Genomic DNA, 21,406 nt, shown 5'->3' with positions numbered 1-21,406 from the left:
CATCCGGAAAATGCCAAATAAAATCATGAGGTGTCACTACACACTTATTAGAACAGTCAAAATGTTCTAAAAACAGTGACGGCACCACGGGCTGGCGAGGACACAGAGAAGCCCGATCTCTCACACGTGCCTGCTGGGAACGTGAAACAGGACAGTCACTCCACAAACGGTTTGGCAGTTTCTTAAAAAACAAAAGCAAAAAACCAAGACCCATCCATGGCAGTCGGGCGTCTCTCCCAGCAAATAAGCAGTTATGTCCCCACCAAACTCTGAACGTGAACGCTGACTGCAATTTTATTTGCAACAGTCAGAGCTGGAAACAACCAAAAGGTCCTTCAACAGGCCACGCAAACAGTGGTCCCTCCACACCGTGGAACGCCCGTGGCCACGGCAAGGCTCGAGCTACTGGCGCAGGAACAGCCCGGAGGGACCCGCGGGCTTTGCGTGGAGACTGAAGAGAGAGCCAAGGTCGCGGGGCGTATACAACACCCTCAAGTGTGAGTCACGGGACGCAGAGTAGTCAGTGCAGCTGGGCTTTGGGGAGGGCGGCGTGTGACCCCAGCAGAAGGGGGACTGTGGCCGTGAAGGAACCGCTCCGGAGCCGAGCGTGGCCGCCGGGAGGAAGCAGGCCAGAGCCACACACACCCCAACCACCAAAGCCCATTCCCTTGTTTGGGTCCGTGCGGTCGCCGGGCGAGCTGTGACCGCGGGGGAGGCCACTGGGGGCCCCCAGGCCTCTCTGGGCACGCTGCTGGATTCCGCGGTGGATGCGCGTGTGGTCGGGGCGGCGCGTCACCCCCACCTCCAGAAAGCTGCAGAAACCTTAACAGGTACGGACAGAAAGCCGCCACACACAGTCCCTGCTTGGAAACAAGCCACTGACCTGCGGGGCAGCCTGCAGATCGCTCCCACGCAACCACCCGCCTGTGAACGTGCTCCTTCCATTTCCACGGCCCCGGCCTCCCCGGGCCCGAGAATAAGCGCAGGAAGACCCACCTGTACGCAGGGTCCGCAGGGCCGGCAAACCCCTGATGTACTCCCACGAATGCGCCCTCCCCCGGGACCTAAAGCATTTGTACACGACAAAAACACTCGCACCCTGCCACCTCCCGTGACACCAGGTCAGCTCCCGTGAGCATCGGCGTGCAGGGAAAGGCCGGCGGGCACCACGACCCCTGGATCTCCGCCACAGCGCTCAGTTATCCCAGGAGGAGCACCTGTCTGCCCGCCAGCCCCGGGTCTGCAGAGGCCAAGAGGGGGGCAGGGCTGACTTCTTGGGGGGCGGCGCCATCCTGGGCACGCGGGGGACCCCGGGCAGTGACTCCTTCAATGGGACAGGACGGTAATGTGGCCACCTTCTGGGGCCGGGATCCCAGTCTCCCTCTTTTTCACACTTTTCTCGACTTTCCACAACAAACATGTATTTCCTTGGAAACCGAATCAAAATCAAGTTTAGGAGAAAATTTGTTGCTCATTTTGCTGTGGAACTTGGCTGCCCGAGCCTCTTTCTGGACCTGCCGAAGGGAAGGCTGGTGGCTTCAATGCAGAGACCTGAAAACCAGCAGCTGTGCAACCCGGAGTGAGCTGCTTAACCTCTCTGTGCTCCAGCTTCCTGGTCTGTAACATGAGAACAAAGGTGGCCCCCAAGGGGAGTTCTCAAAAGACGCAGAACGCTCATGCTTGTGAAGAGCTGGAAGCACGCTGGCCCAGACCGAGTCCTCGAGCTGGCTCTCCCTGTCCTCAGTGGAGACAGCAAGCAGGTCCCCCCGTGCTGCCGGAGGGGGGCAGCTGGAGCCCCAGTCCACGTGGAGGCCCAGGCGAGGCAGACACGCCGGGAACTATGGGCTGCTCACACAAGCTGGGAAGATGAGCCAGACTGCGGGGCAGGCTCCTGGGAGGCCGGTGGCCATCGATCCATCTGCTCGCTGACCCAGGGCAGGAGAGGTGACCCGCTCTGGTCGCCGGCAGGGCTTGTGGGCACATGGAGGAACTGGCCTGGGCAGGCAGGCCTCACCAGGAAAGCCGGCTTGGGGGCTGAAATGTACTCGCCTGCCCCCCCCATCTGCCAGCTGGAATGTGGACGCAATGACTGGAGCCCCAGCATCTATCTTGGGCCATGAGGTGATAGCAGGCAAGCCAGAATAGCATCATAGAAGAGGTCTGGTTCAAGATGATTGTGAAGCTGCCACATTAGCTCCATCCTGCCCGATCTCCAGGTTTACTTTAACCATAAGAAACCTTTCGTTCAAGTCACCACAATTGGGGTTTTCTTCAATGCCACCAAGCCTGCTGCTGACTAGCAGGACCCCTGAGCACACATGTGTGTAAATTGACATCCTTGGGGGCTGGGGCCCGTCTGCCCCTCCACTCCCGGTTTTCCGCTCCCTGCCATGGGATGCGGTTGCCGGGAGAGACGGGTGGTGAGCTGGGGGACAGGAAGGACGGCAGTGCCCAGTGACGGCCTCATCTGGGTGGGGCTGGGCAGGAGTGCGCTCTCTGGGGCTCAGCTTGGACACCCCGCTCCCTGAGGCAGGTGAGCAGCAGAGACGAGCAAAAGCATCTCCCAGCCACGACACACAAGCTCGGGACAGCACCTGGTGAGACGTGGCCCTGCCCGGCGCTGGCCCCTCCGGGCTGTGGTCAGCAAGCGGCTGCTCCCTCCCAGCCTGTACCCCAGTCTCCCTCCCTATACGCTCTCCCCAGCCCACTCAGGGCCCTGCAGTCGACCCCCATGCTGCAGGGACGCCCCAAAGGGCATACAGATTTCCATTCCTGCCTGGGTCTTCTCTCCTCACATTTATCAGGAATCTGCTCTGCTCTTCAAAACTGTGACGGTTTGTAATAGAGGTGCCAACGTCTCTCTCACTGGTAACATCGTAGGGTCTCTGCGATGGCCCCTGCTCACCGGGACTCGGGAAGTGTGGGTATGTTGGCTGAATCGCCGTGCTGACGCCTCTGGGTTTAATGTGCTCCATGGACACAGGCCACTGGGAGCGAGGAGGAGCAGAACCTCTTACTGGAACGGGCTGGACACACGGAAGGGAGGGGGCGCTGGGGGCACAGAGCTCTGGGGCCAGGCCGTCGATGACAGTCCCAGGTGAGAGACTCCATGCCCATGCTCGAAACAGTCTTTGTTGGGGCCTGAGAAGGAAGGACGCCACACTCGGCCTTGCTTTCCTGGCCCCGTGCACGCTGTCACCAGATGGCAGACCTGGCCTGAGACCCGACCACGGTCAGGGAGCGCCTGCCTGAGCCAGTGCGCAGAGGTGAGTGGCTGATGGAGACTGGGTCCTGGGCTGACCCATCTGGGGCTGACAGACACAGACCCACCGGGGCAGCCGGCGGCCTCAGGGCTCACAATATCCCCTCTGGCAACAACTGAAAGCCACAAGAGAGGGGCCCACGTGTGGCTGTGGTGGCAGAGAGAGGAGCCGGTGCTGTCCCAGGCAGAAAGCAGAAGACGAGCCCCGATGCCCAGCTTGGGCATCCTGACACGGTGGCTCAGACAGCGAGGAGCAGCTACTCAGTGTCCCAGAGACGCCGGAGGGTCCCGTGCACCTGTCACTGTGAGAGTCGGGGAGAAAGCCACCGGATGGGTCACCTCCGTATATACTGAATGCAGTTTCTGAAATTCAGCATCTACTCCTCATTGTCAAAAAGCGCAAACACTCGCTCATGGGGGTGGCCGCTTCTAACCCAAAGCATCACAGTGAACAGCCAGAAGGAAAGAGCGTGGCTCTCCTGTTAGCAACAGTTAACACAAGGTGGAGGAAAGGTCAGAGTCACGACTACGACGTGAGCTGAGCTGAGGAAGACGTTACCGGGATGAGTTTCAACGTGAGCTGAAACATTATCTTTGTTAAATTCAGACAGAAATGGTAGAAATGACATTTTGGAAAAGTTGCTGGCCAGGAGGCGGGAGCCGGACAGCAGAGGTGTGCATGGGCCCGGAGCGCTGGGCACGGCGCGGGGGGCTGCGTGGACACCGACCGCACGCCCGCTCCCGCCGACCCGGGACCCGCAGACATGATCACTGACGTCCACGCACTTCCGTGAGAGAAACGCTCTGAGTTACTCACTCTGACCGGAAAACGAAAAATCGTAAATGACCTAAACGTCAACGGACCTGGAATCAACACACAGTCTCTCCTCAGGCTGGAGACGCACACGGTGACATAAAGATCACATTTCGGAGGAACGTTTATTAATATGAGAAACGTTCGCGATACCGTACCGGCAGGTGACAAAAACAAGCGACCAAGCTACTCGTAGATCATCCCGCGACTTCCGTTAAATCCACACGTGTGATGCGAGGTGCGCAGCGGGACAGACCAGCGCAGCGCCGTCCGCGGGGCCCACCCTGGCCACACACGAGGGCGCCCGCATGGGAGTGAGGCCTGGACGCGGAGGAGGGAAGACAAGGCCAATGGGAGACCTCATCCCGAAGGGGACGCAGGCTCTGGGGGGCCCTAGGGACAGCACCCGCAGGCGGAAGGGCCTGCCCCGCGGGTCACTCGACGGCCATCTCCCGAGCTGCCCTCACTGGCGGGCCGGCCCCGCCTCTGCGCCTGTCCACCCCATCCTTCGGGACCACCGGCCTTGTCACTGTCCCGTCTCAACCGCTGGGGGCCTCCCACGGTGCAGACACTGCTATCCTGCACGTTGGGGCTTATTTCCACCGCTCACGAGGCAGATGGTGATGAGGGGAAGCCGCGGTTCCCCAGCCCGCTACCTGCCTGCCCCTCCGTCTCCCCGGCAGGGGAACCGCCTGGGCCACGGAGGCTGGAAGTGCCGGCTGGCGGGGAGGGACCAGACGTGGGGCCAAAGCTCGGGGTGCAGGAGTCCCACACACTCGCAGGCAGCTCACCAGTGGTGCAGGGAGACCCTCTCAGGTCAGGAAGCTGGGCGCAGATGAGGAGCCCTGAAACCACACGATGGTTGGGGGGCTCGGCCTTGGACCTGGGGTGCCGGGCACAGCGACAGGGACGAAGGCAAGGGTGCATGCCCGCATGCCACACTTAGGCACTGGGTATAGCGTGAGGCAGCAAGTGGCCCCCAAGGAGGGAGGCTGGAGGGCCAGGACCCACTGTCCCCAGCACACACACATGAAGGACCAGAGTCTCAGGTGGGCAGAGCCTGACCTGTGACTCCAGAGATCTGGGGTGTCTGGGGCTGGGCCAGGATTCAGGATGTGGGAGACCGGAAGAAACCCAGCATGGCTCTGCGCTCCCAGGAGGGGCAGGAGGAAGAGGATGGGGGTGAGGAATCCAGCAGCAACTCCAGACCAGGGAGGGAAGGGGCCACTCCCCCCCCCACACACACACATGCATGCATCACACACACTCACACACACACACGTGCATGCATCGCACACACTCATACACTCATGCACACACACACGTGCATGCATCGCACACACTCATACACTCATGCACGCACACACGTGCATGCATGCGTGAACACATACATGCACACACATGCGTGCACACTCTGTGCACACTCATACACACATGCACACATGCCTGCATGCACACACTCGTGTGCACACTCGTACACACATGCACACACGTGCCTGCATACACACACACGTGTGCACTCATACATGCACGCAAACATGCACACACATACACACGTGTATGCATGCGTGAACACATACATGCACACGCATGGGTGCACACTCGTGTGCACACTCATACACACATGCACACACATGCCTGCATGCACACACTCGTGTGCACACTCATACATGCACACTCATACACACATGCGCACATATGCCTGCATGCACACACTTGTATGCACACTCATACATGCACACTCATACACACATGCACACACATGCCTGCATGCACACACACTCACGTGCACACTCATACACACATGCACACACATGCCTGCATGCACACATTCGTGTGCACACTCATACATGCATGCACGCAAACATGCACACACTTATACACACACGTGCACCCACACTCATGCACACACACACACACACACTTCCAAATGCACAGGAAGCTGGTAAGAAAGGGAAGTCACCAGAGGACATCCGACGCGGGAACCCAGGCCGGGCAGGTGGCTGATGCGTCGCTGCCCTCTGAGACCCGGAGAGCTTGGAGAGCCCATCATCCCTCACGAGTCAACCGCAGCAACGCGGGGCCTGAGCACGGTGGGCAGTGAGGTCAAAGCTCTAGCGGGGGCCCACGCCCCCAGCGGCCCCTTCAGCAAACACCAACATGGGGAGCCCTTGCACGGGGGACAGTCTTAAACCTGGCTCTGCACCGAGGGGACCCCCGGGAACACATCTGCACACGTCTGCCCAGCTGGGACATCTAAAATCCACTGGGCAAGCACGTGAAGCCCCCAGGTACCTGGCCGAGGGGAAGGCCAATCTTGATAGAACCCACATCAGCACCGCTCTTGAAGAATTTCCAGCAAAATTCTCACAAATGTGAGCTCACAGTCAAAACCACAAAAAACCTGTGAGGCAAGAAACCCCCAGGAGCACCAGCAGATTCTTGCTTCTTCCTGAAAAGCCCCCAGAACTGCAGGGATGGAATTTCTTGCCACGGCACAAAACCCGGAATGGCAGGGAAAACAGGAGTGAGCAGACAGCGGTCTCGGGGACCGGACATGAGTCACAGGATGGAGCCACGCTGGGCCGGGGGGCCCAAGACACGAGGACACAGGAGGGGAAGGGGTGGCACTCCAGGCTTGTCCCAGGCTCCTGGGACGCGACCCCTGCCCCAGAAGACTGGGGTCTCTGCCCCCCCAAGACGCGAGGCCCGTGCGGTTGAAGGGGATGCTGGGACCCCCACAGAGCAGCACCGCCCCCAAACCCAGCAGAAGACCAGAACATCCAAAGACGACTCTGACCAACCCAAGAGGAAAGGTGGAAAATCCTGGCAGCCAGGCCACGAGGCAGGCACCTCCAGGAGGCCACCTTCCGTGGACTGGACAACTTTGAACAGGAAGGGGGTGAACAGGTGCGTAGCAGGAGAACCGGGGGGTGGGGGCGGCCAGAGACAAGCCTGCCTGATGGCACCCGGGCTCGCAGGCCATGGCTGAGGTTCCAGACCTCGCGACAGAGCATCTGATGAGCATGAATATCCTCAGGGAAGGTTCAGACAGCTGCTGGGGGTCTGGACAAGCATTTACCCACAAACAAGTGGAAGGCCAAATTGCAAAAAAAATTGCAAGATGATAGCAAGATTTTTCCAGGAAAGCAAAAGCAGCCCGGCTCTAAACAGCATTTACACAGTTAGAAAGCATGCAGGGGGGCGCCTGGGTGGCTCAGTTGGTTAAGCGACTGCCTTCGGCTCAGATCATGATCCTGGAGTCTCGGGATCCAGTCCTGCATCGGACTCCCTGCTCAGCAGGGAGTCTGCTTCTCCCTCTGATCCTCCCCCCTCTCATGTTCTCTCTCTCTGTCTCATTCTCTCTCTCAAATAAATAAATAAAATCTTTAAAAAAAAAAAGAAAGAAAGAAAGAAAGCATGCAGGACCAGGCTTCCCGGGGCGGGGAGGCGGCCCTCCTACCTTGTCATCATCCTCACAGGTCATGACGTTGGAGAAGGGGATCTCCGCCTTGAACATCTTCCGACAGTGCATGAGCTGAACCAGCAGGTAACACACGGTCTTGAACTTCATCCTCTTGGCAGGCTTTATGTCGGACAGGATCAGCCCTGGAAATATCTGTGCCGGCAGCCGGCACGGAGATACCCGTCAGCAGACCCATGCTGCCCCCCGCGCCCCCGAGCTGGGAGCGGGCACCTGACGGGGACAGGGAGGTCATGGGGACCGTGTGCTCAAGGCCAAACAGACGTGGATGGAACCAGCAAGCCGGGCCCACAGCACACAGCTCGCAGCTACCCTGGGGCCTCTGAAAACCAGAGCAAGGCCCCAGTCCTGGGGAGGAGCCATGGGAAGATTTGGGGCCAGGCCAGTTAGGGACCCTGGAGCCTGGACGTTACTGTCTGGGCCAGCAGCTGGCTGAGGACCACCACCCACCAACCCCTGGGGTCCCTGCCCGTCTTACCCCACCCTCCACTCCCACATGGGTGGGCCCTGCTGTCCTGGGGTCCAGCGCCAACCCCTCACCCGGCCCTCCTCCAAGCCCACTGACACCTGCCACACCCTCTCTCCCGTTCTTCAGGAGTGAGCTCACTGAGCCCAGCCTGTCCTGCCCTGGAGCCCCCAGCAGCCACGGTCCCCAGGTCACAAGGGACTGCACAGCCCCGATCCACGGACACACAGGACAGAGAAGCTTGAAGCTCTCCCTCATACCCCACCTGCTTATGTCCTGAAGGAGTACTGGGGCCACCTGTGCACTGAGCCCCTCACCTGTGCCCTGCACCCCTCACCTGTGCCCTGCACCCCTCACCTGTGCCCTATACCCCTCACCTGTGCCCTGCACCCCTCACCTGTGCCCTGTACCCCTCACCTGTACCCTGACCCCCTCACCTGTGCCCTGAGTCCCTCACCTGTGCCCAGCACCCCTCACCTGTGCCCTGAGCCCCTCACCTGTGCCCTGCACCCCTCACCTGTGCCCTGTACCCCTCACCTGTGCCCTGAGACCCTCACCTGTGCCCCTCACCTGTGCCCTAAACCCCTCACCTGTGCCCTGCACCCCTCACCTGTGCCCTGAACCCCTCACCTGTGCCCTGAGTCCCTCACCTGTGCCCTGCACCCCTCACCTGTGCCCTGTACCCCTCACCTGTGCCCTGGGTCCCTCACCTGTGCCCTGAGCCCCTCACCTGTGCCCTGCACCTCTCACCTGTGCCCTGTACCCCTCACCTGTGCCCTGAGTCCCTCACCTGTGCCCTGCACCCCTCACCTGTGCCCTGTACCCCTCACCTGTGCCCTGAGTCCCTCACCTGTGCCCTGAGCCCCTCACCTGTGCCCTGCGCCCCTCACTTGTGCCCTGAGTCTCTCACCTGTGCCCTGTACCCCTCACCTGTGCCCTGAACCCCTCACCTGTGCCCTGAGCCCCTCATCTGTACCCTGAGCCCCTCAACTGTGCCCTGCACCCCCCACCTGTGCCCTGAGCCCCTAACCTGTGTCCTGAGCCCCTCACCTGTGTCCTATACCCCTCACTTAAGCTCTGAGCCCCTCACCTGTACCCTGCATCCCTCACCTATGCCCCGTATCCCTCACCTGTGCCCTGTACCCCTCATTTGTGCCCCAAGCCCCTCACCTGTGCCCTGTACCCCTCATCTGTGCCCTGAACCCCTCACCTGTGCCCTGAGTCCCTCACCTGTGCCCTGAGCCCCTCACCTGTGCCCTGCACCCCCCACCTGTGCCCTGAGCCCCTAACCTGTGTCCTGAGCCCCTCACCTGTGTCCTATACCCCTCACTTAAGCTCTGAGCCCCTCACCTGTACCCTGCATCCCTTACCTATGCCCCGTATCCCTCACCTGTGCCCTGTACCCCTCATTTGTGCCCCGAGCCCCTCACCTGTGCCCTGTACCCCTCATCTGTGTCCTACACCCCTCACCTGTGCCCTGCATCCCTCACCTATGCCCTGTACCCCTCACGTGTGCCCCAAGCCCTTCCCCATGCCCTCCATCCCTCACCTGAACCCTGAAAAGACTAGGCCCCCCTTGATCATGTCCAGCTCAGTTTCCTTAAGCACAGTGACTTTGAGTGCCCCACACGATGGTCACAGGCCCCCTGTGTGCACAGCACCCCTTTGCTCAGTGCTCCCCCATCCCTGGCCTGTTTTGCAAGGGGGGGAGGCCCAGGGAGGTGGGGGGGAGAGAGGATGCAGGACAGTCCAGCCCCTGAGAGGACCCCGGGCTCCGACTGGCCTGGCCCAAGCCCAGGTGAGCGGGAACCCCGTCCCAGTCCCGGAGCCCACCTTCCGCCGATGTGACGGCACGATGAAGAAGGTCTCGATGTTGTGAGCTTTCAGAAAACTGTTCCTCTCGTGCCCGTGCCCCGGCTCCACCTCGTAGTCACCGTTCAAGCACGCCAGGGTTGTCTTCGTGATGTGGACCTTCCTGCAAGACAGCAGCAGCACGGTGCCCAGGGCCTGCCGAGGCGGCACAGGCGGCCCTCCCCACGGGCAGGTCCAGGAGGGGCACTCAGGTTCCCCGTGTCACTGGGCAGCACCGGTCACCTGGGAAGAAGAGGGGGAGGGAGCCCAGCGAGGGGGGAGCTGCTGGGGAGGGCTCGGAACCGGGGACGGGCCGAGCGTCAGCAGGAACAGAGGGGAGCATTCCAGGCTCTGGGACAGCAGAGGGGTCTCCGGTGCAAGCACAAGGTGGGAGTGGATACCACCACGGGTCCCAGCCGAAGCGTGGCCTGGCCGGCCCGGACACGGTCAGCCCCACAAGCCCCTTCCCCGGACACAGACGGGGTGGGGATGCCCAGCATCCGTTGCCTCTCAGTCCTGCAGGACCGAAGGCCCAGCTATGCGTGTGACGGTCCCAGACGGCAGGGGAAGGGGATGCAGGTCTGGAGCTGGGGGACATGCAGGTGGCTCCTGCCATGGCTCCCACCGTGGCTCCCCTAGGACCCCCAGGGCAGGTGGAGTTTGCTCAGGACCCGGTGTCCTCTGCTTTGCAGCCGCCTGGCCCATGCTCCCAGCACATTAGTTTGGGGAAGTGGCGCAGGCCCCTCCCACACCGTCCTCTCGACCCCACAGCGCACTGCCTCGCCCTGACTCACCCGGGCAGGCCGGCAGCCTCCATGACGTTGGCGAGGGTCACGTCGTTGGACCACACGTCATACTGCCACTTGCGCAGGCCGAGGACCCCGCAGAGGACCCGGCCAGTGTGCAGCCCCACACGCATGTTCAGATCCACCTCCGTGGCCTCCGCCACTGACCTGCAACAGACACGTCATGGCATGGGGCTGGGCCCTTGCCCATACCCGTGAGCTTGCGCACGCAGGGGAGTCTGCACAGGCAGGAGCATGGGGCTCTCCTGACCTAGTCAGCCCGATCCCCGAGCATGGCTCCAGGTGGGCAGGGCTGCTCTGGGCCAGGCCCCCCAGCTCCCTGGCCGCTGGGCATCTCACGCTGTGTCCACGCCGCCCCTTGCCCCTCCCCACCTAGGGCAGCCCCCAGGGGGACATCAGCCTGGACCTCCGATCCCCTCTGTGTCCCGCTGACCCGGTTGGGGGCTCATGCCTGCTTGCTGGCCAGAGGCCAGCGTGACGACCTGCCAGGGGCATCCTGGGAACAGCCAGGGTTTGACCCCGAGCTCCAGACATGACCCTCGAGTAAACTTTACGGGATGACAAGCGTGTGGATGCCGAAATCAGGCGGCGGGTCCAGGTGGGCAGGCCGCCCATGGCTGGGGAACGTGGGCCAGCGTGAGTCCCGGCAGCACCCAGGGGACGCCGCCTGCTGCAGGGAGCTCCGTGCGAGCGATCATGTGGGGGCACCCACAGGGTGCCACGCATGGTTTCCCCAACTCTAGGCCTCACTGCCACGGTCAGAGGTACACAGCACACCACGTCAGACCAAAGGGGACACGCAGCGGCCGTGCTGAGGCCCTCCGATGCCATCTCCTGTGTGTTCCGCTCTTCCCCAACGGGCAGAAGTTATATTATCACAGAAAATGCTAAAGCAGGGCATTGCGGAAGCGACAGCGGGCTACCCGTGGGCTCCAAGGGACAGGAGTGCAACGAGGCTCCGTGGGAGGGAGCGCTGAGCCATGTGACCCCGCCTGTCCACAGGTGGCCCCCACAGCAGATGTGTCCAATGCGGCTCCCCCGCCCGCGGCAAAGCCCAACCACAAAGGGCCAGGAGGCTGAGCCGTGGCCCAGGACACGAGGCCCCGTGGTTAGAAGGTCTGTCACGAGGGAGAAGGGAGACCAGGAAACATCGGACACACAGGGTCGCCAGGCTGCCACCCCGGGGCCGGCCCACCGGACAACCCACCCTCCGTCCCCTCCCAGCATAAGGTGCCCTGCGGCCCAGCCACGTGCAGACCCCCCACCCCACCCAGGATAGCAGGCCACCCATGAGCTCAATGATAAACCTCCCTCCTACTTCAGAACCTGGGGTTGATTCGTGTGCACCCGCCTTGTTCCTAATATGATGTGGCCCAGCTGAGATGCAGCCTCCGGGAAGCCCTCCCAGATCCTCACCCCCATCCCTGAGGATCCATCACTGGTGCCGGTACAACAGGGTCTGTCAGAGACCGCTTCCGGCCATGCCCTGACCACCGGGCAGTCTGGCCCAAATGACCAGAGACTCGGGGGTGTCTGGGTCCCTTAAAACATCTGAGTTAGAAATCCTGAAAGAAAACAAGGGGCTTTAAGGACGAAATAAAGAGCTTGGGGTCTTCTGTCCAGAATGTATGCCCAGGACACACACACAGGGGCTGCTGAGGAGAGCGTCCAGAGGCTTTGGCTCTCAGAACCTCAGATGGGCAAAGGCGGCCACTCCGCGTGGGGAGCACACATGAGCAGGGCGGCCCCTGATTTCTAGGGATGTCCCATCAGCCCAGCAAGGTGACCAGGCCAACCTCTGCCCTCTCCGGGTCTCCGTTTCCCGTGTGCAATCCAGGGCGGAGCTGAATGAGCGCCAATGGGCTCTGACAGCCGCCCAGCTACCCTGGCGTCCCCAGGCTCAAGGCCACAGCCCACGTCCCACTAACCCCTCTTCTGGAAGACACAGGGGCAGAAACACCGGGAGAGGGTCCGTGAGGACCCCGACTGCAGGACGGCCCGAGCAGTCCTCGTGGCCGTGGACCCCACTCCACGCGGCTGCTGGGGTCCCGTCACCTGGCTGGAGCACCCCCGCCCGGGAGGACAGCGTCCCGCTCGGCCCTGCCTGCCCTGCCCCGGCTTCCATGAGCAGACTGCCCAGCGGTCCCACGGGATCCCGCCGCCACACCGCCTCGCCCCCATGCAAAGCCGTCCTGGACCCATCGGGAGCCCAGCACCACCTCTGCGTCCACCGAGGGCCCGGCCCCCAGGACCAGAGCGTTTCACGTCAGGTCCAAGGTCCCTGGTGCGCGTCCGGAAGTCCGCGTGTCACGGGTTTACAGCAAAGGCTACTCAGGAGTCTGTGGACGTGTCTTCGACACCTACTGAGTTTTACACATATTGAACATCTTTTCTCTCAATTTTAACTTTTCTCAGTCATTTGCCAACCTCTAGTGAGAAGCACCGAAGCAAACAAAACAGGGTTAAAATTTTGGATTTTTTTTTTTTTTTTGATATTTGCAAAAGGAAAGGAACACAGGGAGACGTGAACAAGAAGAGCTGCAAACGGTGTTTCTGCCCATTTTACAGCATCTCCACCTCCGCAGCCAGGAAGGGGCAAAGGTCACGGGGACCAAATCCTGTAGCCCGCACACCCTCACCTCTTCCGGAAGGTTCTGCCTCAAACATCTGGATCCTGGTGGCAGTAGATACACGGTCACCTGGACACTCACGTCTCAGTAAGCCGCGCATCAGGGGCGGTCTCACCGAGACACGTTTGCCGAGAACAGAGACGGGAGGGGGGCCTGCGGAGCCGTGGGAGACGGCCCCCCTCCCTGGGCCATCCCTGCTCGGGCTGGCTGCGGCGGGGTCAGCGGACAACCACGGCGGCCTCGCCAGCTCAAGGCTGGGTCCCAGAGGGCAGAGCACATGCCGTTTACTTCCCCTGATCCAATACCGAAAAACAAAACACCCAGACCTCGCCCCGCACGCTTGCCGGTCCGATGCGCGATTCGCTAAGGCCTGAGACAGACGAGGATCTCGCGCTACTGGAAACGCACAGAATCCTGACGCTTGGGAGCAGAGAAACCTCCTGCACCCCGTGCTGAGCGGCCCCTTCCCTGCGGAGTGGGGGAATGGATGCTCCAGCAGCTGGGGACCCGCTGGGAGAGCCCCCAGCCCCGCGAGCTGCACCTGCCATGGGGGGGGGAGCCCCGGGCCTTCGCTTCCACATCGGCTCCCTTGTGTTGTCTTTAACACGGAGCCTGTAAACCCTCCCGCCTGTTATTCCCACAGGGACACACTTCCCACCAAGTGCAACACGAGATCCTTCCCCACCCGCCGGACCGGGAACACGTCCTCCATCCCTCCAGCCTCAGGAGAGGTCAGAACCCAGGCGGCCGGGGCCTGCACGCGCCTGCCCGTGAGGAGATTCCTTCCCTCCGTCCAGCGGCAGCAAACGCCCAGCCCCTCACAAGCCCGTCCTGAGCACACACGTCGGGGGACCATCAGGTCTGCACAGTGAGCAGCCCTACTGGGTGTGCGGCCGGCGCAGCACCACCCCCCGATCCTGAGCACCCCAGAACCACACACGGGTCCGCATGCACTGGCCCCAACCGCCCCCCTGCTCTGGATCCCCCATCCACTCAGAGGACCCCCCGCTGGAGTCACCGGGCCTCTTCCGCCCCCGACCCAGGGCTGGGTCTCTCTCTCTCTCTCTGTGCTTCCGTGTTCCTCATAGAACAGATCCACCGCCACCCGCACTGGGACCCACCCCGGGCGAAGCCCCACGCTCACTGTCCCCGGGAAGCGGGTGTCAGGCTGAGCACGCTCCTGGACGCCTCCACACCCGGTCTGCAGGGTCAGTCCCCCGCTGAGCCTCCTCGTTTGCCTTTCTCTCCCTCTCTGTTCTCCCGTGTTCCTCATACAACTTTGGTGCCACTACTTCTCGGCTCCGGGTGTGGACGTCTACACCCGTCCCTGCTAGCCCCGTCCTGCTGGACTGCACCCACCCCTCCACGCTGCTGAGATGTGGGCAGCTCAACCTCCCAGCCCACACCTTCCCTGCCCCGACGGAGGGTCCCTGATTCTTCATCCCGCTCTCTGACGGGACACGACGAGGCTGGCTCAGAAGTGCGGCCGGCCCACGGTGTCCCCGGAAGGCACGCCTGCTCCCTCTGAGCTCCTCCGGCAGGGAGCCCCTGGACACCTACGCCCGTGAAGACAAGCACGTGCGTTCCTTCAGTGGAATTCGGCTGGATCTGAGCCAACCCCCTCCCCAGCTGACTCCCTGGATGTCTTGTCTGGCTGAGCCATGAAGCTGATTTCTTCCTGCGCCATTAATGCATCCCCGACCCGAGCCTCGCCATGCAGCCTGGCTCTCCACAGCCTGGGGACATGTGGCCCCTGAGGCCTGCGGGGCCCAGAGGGGGTGCGAGGAGGACCCGTCCCCGCGGACACTCACGTGATGGTGTCGATCATGTCCAGGCCCATCTCCACGCAGCAGTGGGCGTGGTCAGTCTTGGGCTGGGTGAGGCCAGACACGCAGTAATAGCAGTCCCCAAGGATCTTGATCCGGCGACAATGATTCTCCTGGGGGACGAGAGGACAGATCGCACGTTAGTGACGCGCCCAGGGCCTGGGCACCTGCACCTTCACCACCACGGAGCCGGTGGCCACGGAGCAGGCGGCACCACAAGCCCGCCCAAGGGACCCCCTCCGAGGCCAGGGCAGCCTCAGGAGGGGAAGAGCCCCCACGGCAGTGATCAGGGTCACTGGGGCACCCACGCACCCCCACGCCTGCACTCAGGTCTGCCCCGCCCATCCCTCAGCCCACCTGGCCAAACCCGCAGACCAGCCAAGGTTGGGAAGCTGCCCCAAGTCCAGAGCCAGCGCCGTTCCCGGGACGTTCTCTCTGCTGGGGGCCCAGCACAGCGCCCCTCCTGACCACCGTCTTGGACAGCCGTGTGAGGGACCCTGTGCTCACATCAGAGCCCCGCACACACCAGCTCCAGACGGGCAGGTGCACGCACCTGAGTGTCCCTGAGGTTGAGGTCCATGGGACACATGGGCGGCTGTCACCAGAGAGTCACCTGCCAGGGCCTGAGCCCCAAGGGGACAGCCAGGGTCTGCACCCTGACCTGGCCGCCCACAGGGACACCCAGGACGTCCACTCTGGCATTTATACGACAGTAAGAGAGCATCCGCACCCACCTCGCCGTCCCGCTGGGGAAGGACTTCCTAGCGCCCGTCGTGCGCTAGCCCATCAGTCTCAGCTGTGATTATGGCCATGACTCAAGTTTTACTTCTCAGACGCTTCCGTAAAGCTCCCCTTTATGCCCCTAAAATAGCGGACAGCCTCACAAAACTCCTTCCCATGAGCAGGTCCTGCCCCTGGACGTTCAAGACGTTCTTCAAATCGCATTAACACACTCAAAGGTGATAGCAAATCCTCTATACGTTAACGCAAGCAGCAAATTTCATGAAAATTTATGACATTTCCCAGAACAAACACACGCAGTGAGAAGCGTGGCTCGTTTCCACGTTGCATGGGTCGCGTGGGTCGCGTGGGCCCATGGGCATCTGCGAGGGGCCGGCCTCGCCAGCACGTCCTGGGTGAGGAGCACCCCCCAGGCCTCGAGATGTCCTGCACGCCCAGAGCCCCGCGGCCCCCACTCTGAGAGCACATCCCACAGCTCCTGTTCCATCCTGCTCTCCATCCGTCACAGAAGACCTCCCTCCTGCGGGTTTCCTCCAATGAGACACGTTAACCTGAGAATTCACAGTGAGAACTCTCAGCTCCCGCTTCCTGCACGCCCACACTTGCCCGGGCCGCAACCCCACATCAGAGGACCGGGCGCCCACCCAGCCCCGGGACCCTTCACCAGGCAGAGCCCTCGGGCTCCCCCCACGGACTGCGAGCTGACCTCAGGGAGGTCCGGGTCTGGCCACTCAGCCTCCGAGTGACCCCGGGGCGGGCAGCCACTTAACCGTTAGAACACCAGCCTCCCTGTCTATGAAAGGGGTTCTCCTGGTGTCCCAGGGGAAGGTCATGCTGGGGGCAACCTGTCCCCAACAGTCAGAGCAGGCCAGGGACAGAGAGCCCCTCTCCCAACCTCCCCTGTCCCCAGACCCAGGGATGACACCAGGGGCCACTGCCCAGCCTCACCCCTCTCCTGGCTGCCAGGACGTCCTCCCAGCAATCAGTCTGGGGTTCCAGACCTACCCCCCGAGGAGCCCACGGAGATGACAGCGCTATTTTTGCAGACGATTTCGGGAAGGGCACCCATACCCGAGGCTGGGTACCTCAAGGGAGATGTGTGCCCATCAGCACCACCACAGGGCATCCCTGTGCCCCTGGCGTGTCCCGAGGTGCTCCCGGCGGCATCTTGCCCTTCTTTGAGTGTCCTGTCTCTGGACAGGCGGGTGCGTGTGAGCTGCTGGAGTGTGACCATCGCTGCCCCGTGCGGCCAATCTCCAAGTGAGGGCAGGGGGGGCAAAGCCACTTAGCAGGTAGTGTCCAGGGGCCACAGCCTAATTACAGCCTGTCAGCAGCAGATGTGTCCTTGGTGACCGTCCCCCAGCACGAAGCCGCGGCCCCTCCTCACCGGCCCCGCAGCGCCGGGCCAGGGACACAGCCCACGGCAGACTGGGGCAGTAAGCAGCTAACCCTTCATCTTGTCCTTCTAATTTCAAATGTCCTGGCTGTCGTTAGCTGGCTTGAGAGACCAAAAGAGGTGTTTTCACTGAGTTTGGTGCATTTTGATTTAAAATCTTCCTGGTGGTTCCGGAACACCAGCGCTGGAGCTGAGCCCAAGCCTTTACGACGACTGGACAGCTCTTCCTGAGACCTCCACCCACAGCGTCCAAACTGTCCCTCCCCCCAGGCTGGGGGACAGAGTGGCCGGTGGCCCAGAGGGGTGGCAGGAGGATCCAGGGGGGAAGGCCTCATGCTGAGCCTGCCAGGTGTGGTCTGCAGGCTCGCAGACAAGCTCTGACCCACCAGCCCTGCTGTGGGGCAGCCGTGGGGGCCTCGGAGGGCAGGGACCCATGACGTAAGCGATCGTGATCGCTGGGAGGGAGCACACACCACCATTCGCTTCGACTCCCATTCCACTTAACGCATCCGCACGCGGCTCTGTTCATCTGGCCCTTCTGTGCTGGCCCCTGGGTAAGATGGGGGTCCTGCTATCCCGGAGCCTCTGCCTGCCGGGAGGGACTGCCCAGGAGCAGATGTCTGTCCTGCAGCGGGGCCGTCTCTGCAGCCCCAGACCGGCCCGACAAGGCACCTCCCGGCAGCGCATCAGCTCCCGATGGCCAGGATGGAGAGCGCCCAAGGGACAGCCCCGTAGGCCTGACCGTGCGGGCAGGGCCACCCTCCCTCCATGCACCTGGTCTCAGTCTAACACTAAGGAACCGAGCCATGCAAATAGTTTACTCACTTAAAAAAAATTAAATTGAGTGGCGCCTGGGTGGTTCAGTCGGTTGAGTGTCCGACTCCTGATTTTGGTGAGGGCCGTGAGTTCAAGCCCCGCATCGGGCTCTGTGCTCCATGGGGGTCTGCTTGAGATTCTCTCTCCCCCTCTCCCACTCTCTCAAATACATAAATAAATCTTTTTTAAAAACTTAAGTTGAAAATAGCAATGCCCAAAAACCAAAACCAGAACGAAATAAGCCTAAGGGTGACCACGTCGGGAGCATGACCGCACAGTTATTCCAGGTGACGTGACCGTGTGTGCAGTGGGATGTCAGCCAAGGACCAAACAAAGAAATGCTAGAAGAATCCCAAACCGCGTGCCGCAGTCTTGTGGGTGTTGACGCTGACAACGTTCTTCTGAACTGAGGGAATCTAAACACACGAAACAGGTGAACGGCGTTATTGTCGGCAGGTTTCCAGCCTCGGGGGAGGGGAGACACGGGAATGAAAATCGAAGGAGTGAAGTTATTTGGGGAGTTGGAAATACCCACACAAACTCAGAATTTGTTGTTATTCTTCTAAAAAATACACGCATCCCTGCGTCCTGAGATGCCAGAGTATGAGCAGGCGGAGTGAGAAGCACTGGGCGAGCGACTCTGGGGAGAAGGCCAACCCCCGTGGTCCGGGCAGTGACGGCCACACTCCAGGGACAGCATGGAACCTCCTCCCAGAAAGGACACGCCAACGAGGTGCGAGCTGTCTGCTTGCAACTACACCTTCAGTGGCACGAAAGGGACAAACCTTCCCACGGTCCTGGGTGGTCCCTGGGCCACGGCAACCCCTCGTGGCCCGTGGGCACACAGGCTGTCCTCTGGCAGCAAAGGCACGCTCCACCCGGGGAAACAGCGCCTGGAGCCCGAAGATCCCGATTCCCACAGCCGACTCCCGCCTCCCAGGGACCGCGCTCCTGAACCGGGCGGCCACCGGCGGGCAGGGTGGGGCAAGTTTCTACCGCACAGAAACGACAGGTTCCTCTGAATTCCAAACACCTACTGGTTTTTCAGGAAACAATGTTTATTTCCTGCTAATTAAGGAATAATTAAAGAAATCCAGGCTCATCCTAGATGAATGCAGGAAGCTCCGAAAATTAAAACTGGGGATGCACGAGTCAGCGAGAACCACAGTCCTTCTGGGACCCTCCCCCCAGCTGTCCCCCGACGGCACGCACCCACGTGTGCGTACGCGTTCCGGAAGCGGGGGTTCCTTCCACCCCACGGGCCATCCCGCACACACTCCGACCGCTGGGGTCAGCCTCTCCAGCTGAGCGTGGACGACACGCGTGCTGCTTCCTCCTCCCAGCTGGTCGCAGTCCTGACCACACTTGGCCCAGCTGCGGCCTCCCTCCTGCGCTGGACGTCCCGGGCAGAGCCCTGCGCTCCCCCGTCGGTCCGCTGCGTGCAATCCTGACGGCGCATGCACAGCACGTCCACGGAAAGAGAACCACTCGGCAGTGACAAGCCGTCGGCAGACGAGCGCGCCCGGGCACGCGGCACCGACAGCTTGGAGCGGCTCCCAGGACTAGGGTGTCGGGGCAGGGAGGGACCGTAGGCCATTGGGTATCCTCACGTTTCACAGGCCAGGAAACCAAGGCATGAGACTCGAGGGTGCCCCGAGTCCTCGTGGCTGCCCGCCCAGCGAGTCCTGGCCCCTGGATCAAGCCCAAGGAAAGCCCAAGGAGGAGGAAGGATGGGGCACGGGAAGGACAGACATGAGCACACACCCCAGCGAGCTCCAGCTCTCAGACTGGTTTCCACGGGAACACCCAGAGTAACACAGATAACTAACACCTTCACTAACACAGGTCATGATAGTCATCTTCCAGCAACTCAAGGTTGAGCAAAACAGCCAGACCGTGCCGCGAGCCTCACATTCGCCGTGGTGGCCAGAGTCTCACCCTCGGCACCGTCCTGTCTTCCCTCACAGTCCCAACCGACCCCTGCATTCTGTCCCAGTGCTCCTGCGTGTCGGGTCGGGTGGGTCAGCAAGGCCCCCGCTGTGTGTGAGTCGGGGACAGTGCAGACTGGCCCAGCCCGGGGTGGGGTCCCCAAGGAGAGCCCATGAGCAGACACAGCGCACCCGACAGGAAACGCCTCCTGGGCTTGTCCACCCTCGCCAACTGCCCACTGGCTCAGGCGCGAATCAGCCGCCCTGCCCGGGTGTGCGGCCTATGGTGTCCTAAATCTGAATGTGTCCCCTGTCGTGGGCCAGACAAAGGCCACCTCGGGCCTGAGAACCTACAACAGTACAACAAGCTTGCTCCGGAAACAGTCCCTGGAAGAGTTCCTGGGGTCACGACCCCGACTAAGGACCCGTCACCCCGAGGCGCAGGCGGGGAGCCAGGCTGGCCTCCACAGCCGGCACAGTTGGGCTCCAGCCTCGCCACGGCCTCCTGGAAGCGCCTGGAGGGACGTCGCTTCATCTGGCCGGTTCGCTTCCTTGGTAAGAACGCTGGCGTCCAGAGAAGGGCCCTGTCACCAGAGCAAATGGAAGCCTAAAACGGCTCCTAAAATGGAGAAAAGGTCAAAAATACTGCGCACATCTTCGGCCAGCCGAGGATAAGGGGTAAATAAACGGCCAGTGACTGTGGAGACCAAGGCAGACACGCACACACTCTGGGCCTGGCTGCCCGGCAGGACCATGGTGAGGACGGACGTGTCTGGCTCACGCGCATGTGATTTCCAAGCACACTCGCGGGCCTCACCGCATCCTGCGCACCAGATGCCGGGACACGTGCCGTGACTCGTCGAAGCAGGGCTCGAGCAGATTGGAGGGAAAACACAATTTAAAAATACTCAACCCCATGGACAGACTAAGAGCAGAGCTTCCTAATTCTCAACTGTCCAGCAGCAACTTTGACGGGGCGGGGAATCCACACTGAACTTCCAGAGATGGAAACATAACCTCAGAGACCCACACTGTGCCAGATGGGTGGATGGACAGACAGCAGGTCACACCTCGCAGTAGACCAGGCCGGTCACCTGGGCAGCCCAGCAGCAGAAACCATCCAGAATGAAAGAAAAGGAAAAGGAGCCCAAAATAGAAAAGGATCCTCCTTTTCTATTGAGTTGTGGGACGTCAAGACCTGGACACAGGTGAACCGGGGTCCCCAAAGGAAGGGGAGATGCATAAGGAGTATTTGAGGGCTTTCTCCCCAAGATGACGAAACCATAAACCTACCGATGTGGGAAGCCCAAACACCGTGAAGAAAACCAAATGGAGGCACATCAAAATCAAACTGCTTAAAACCAGCGGTGAAGAGAAAATCGTGTA

At 61.4% G+C, this 21,406-nt stretch overlaps 1 protein-coding gene across 2 annotated transcripts in view; it reads right to left on the bottom strand.

Moving 5' to 3' along the window:
- The window catches only part of ADCY1 (adenylate cyclase 1), a 120,633-nt gene that overhangs the window by 53,392 nt on the left and 45,835 nt on the right, over positions 1-21,406 (bottom strand). For both annotated transcript variants that reach the window (XM_036066746.2, XM_078059907.1), the window contains exons 5-8: positions 15,125-15,252; positions 10,672-10,830; positions 9,860-10,001; positions 7,540-7,695 (exon numbers count right to left, since the gene is read on the bottom strand). In XM_036066746.2, the coding sequence (XP_035922639.2) occupies positions 7,540-7,695; positions 9,860-10,001; positions 10,672-10,830; positions 15,125-15,252 (585 nt within the window). The remainder of the gene's footprint in view (positions 1-7,539; positions 7,696-9,859; positions 10,002-10,671; positions 10,831-15,124; positions 15,253-21,406) is intronic.

This window comes from Halichoerus grypus, chromosome 12 (genome assembly GCF_964656455.1).
Source record: "Halichoerus grypus chromosome 12, mHalGry1.hap1.1, whole genome shotgun sequence".
In the NCBI taxonomy this organism is placed as follows: Eukaryota; Metazoa; Chordata; class Mammalia; order Carnivora; family Phocidae; genus Halichoerus; species Halichoerus grypus.
This window is presented reverse-complemented; position numbering and strand designations above follow the sequence as displayed.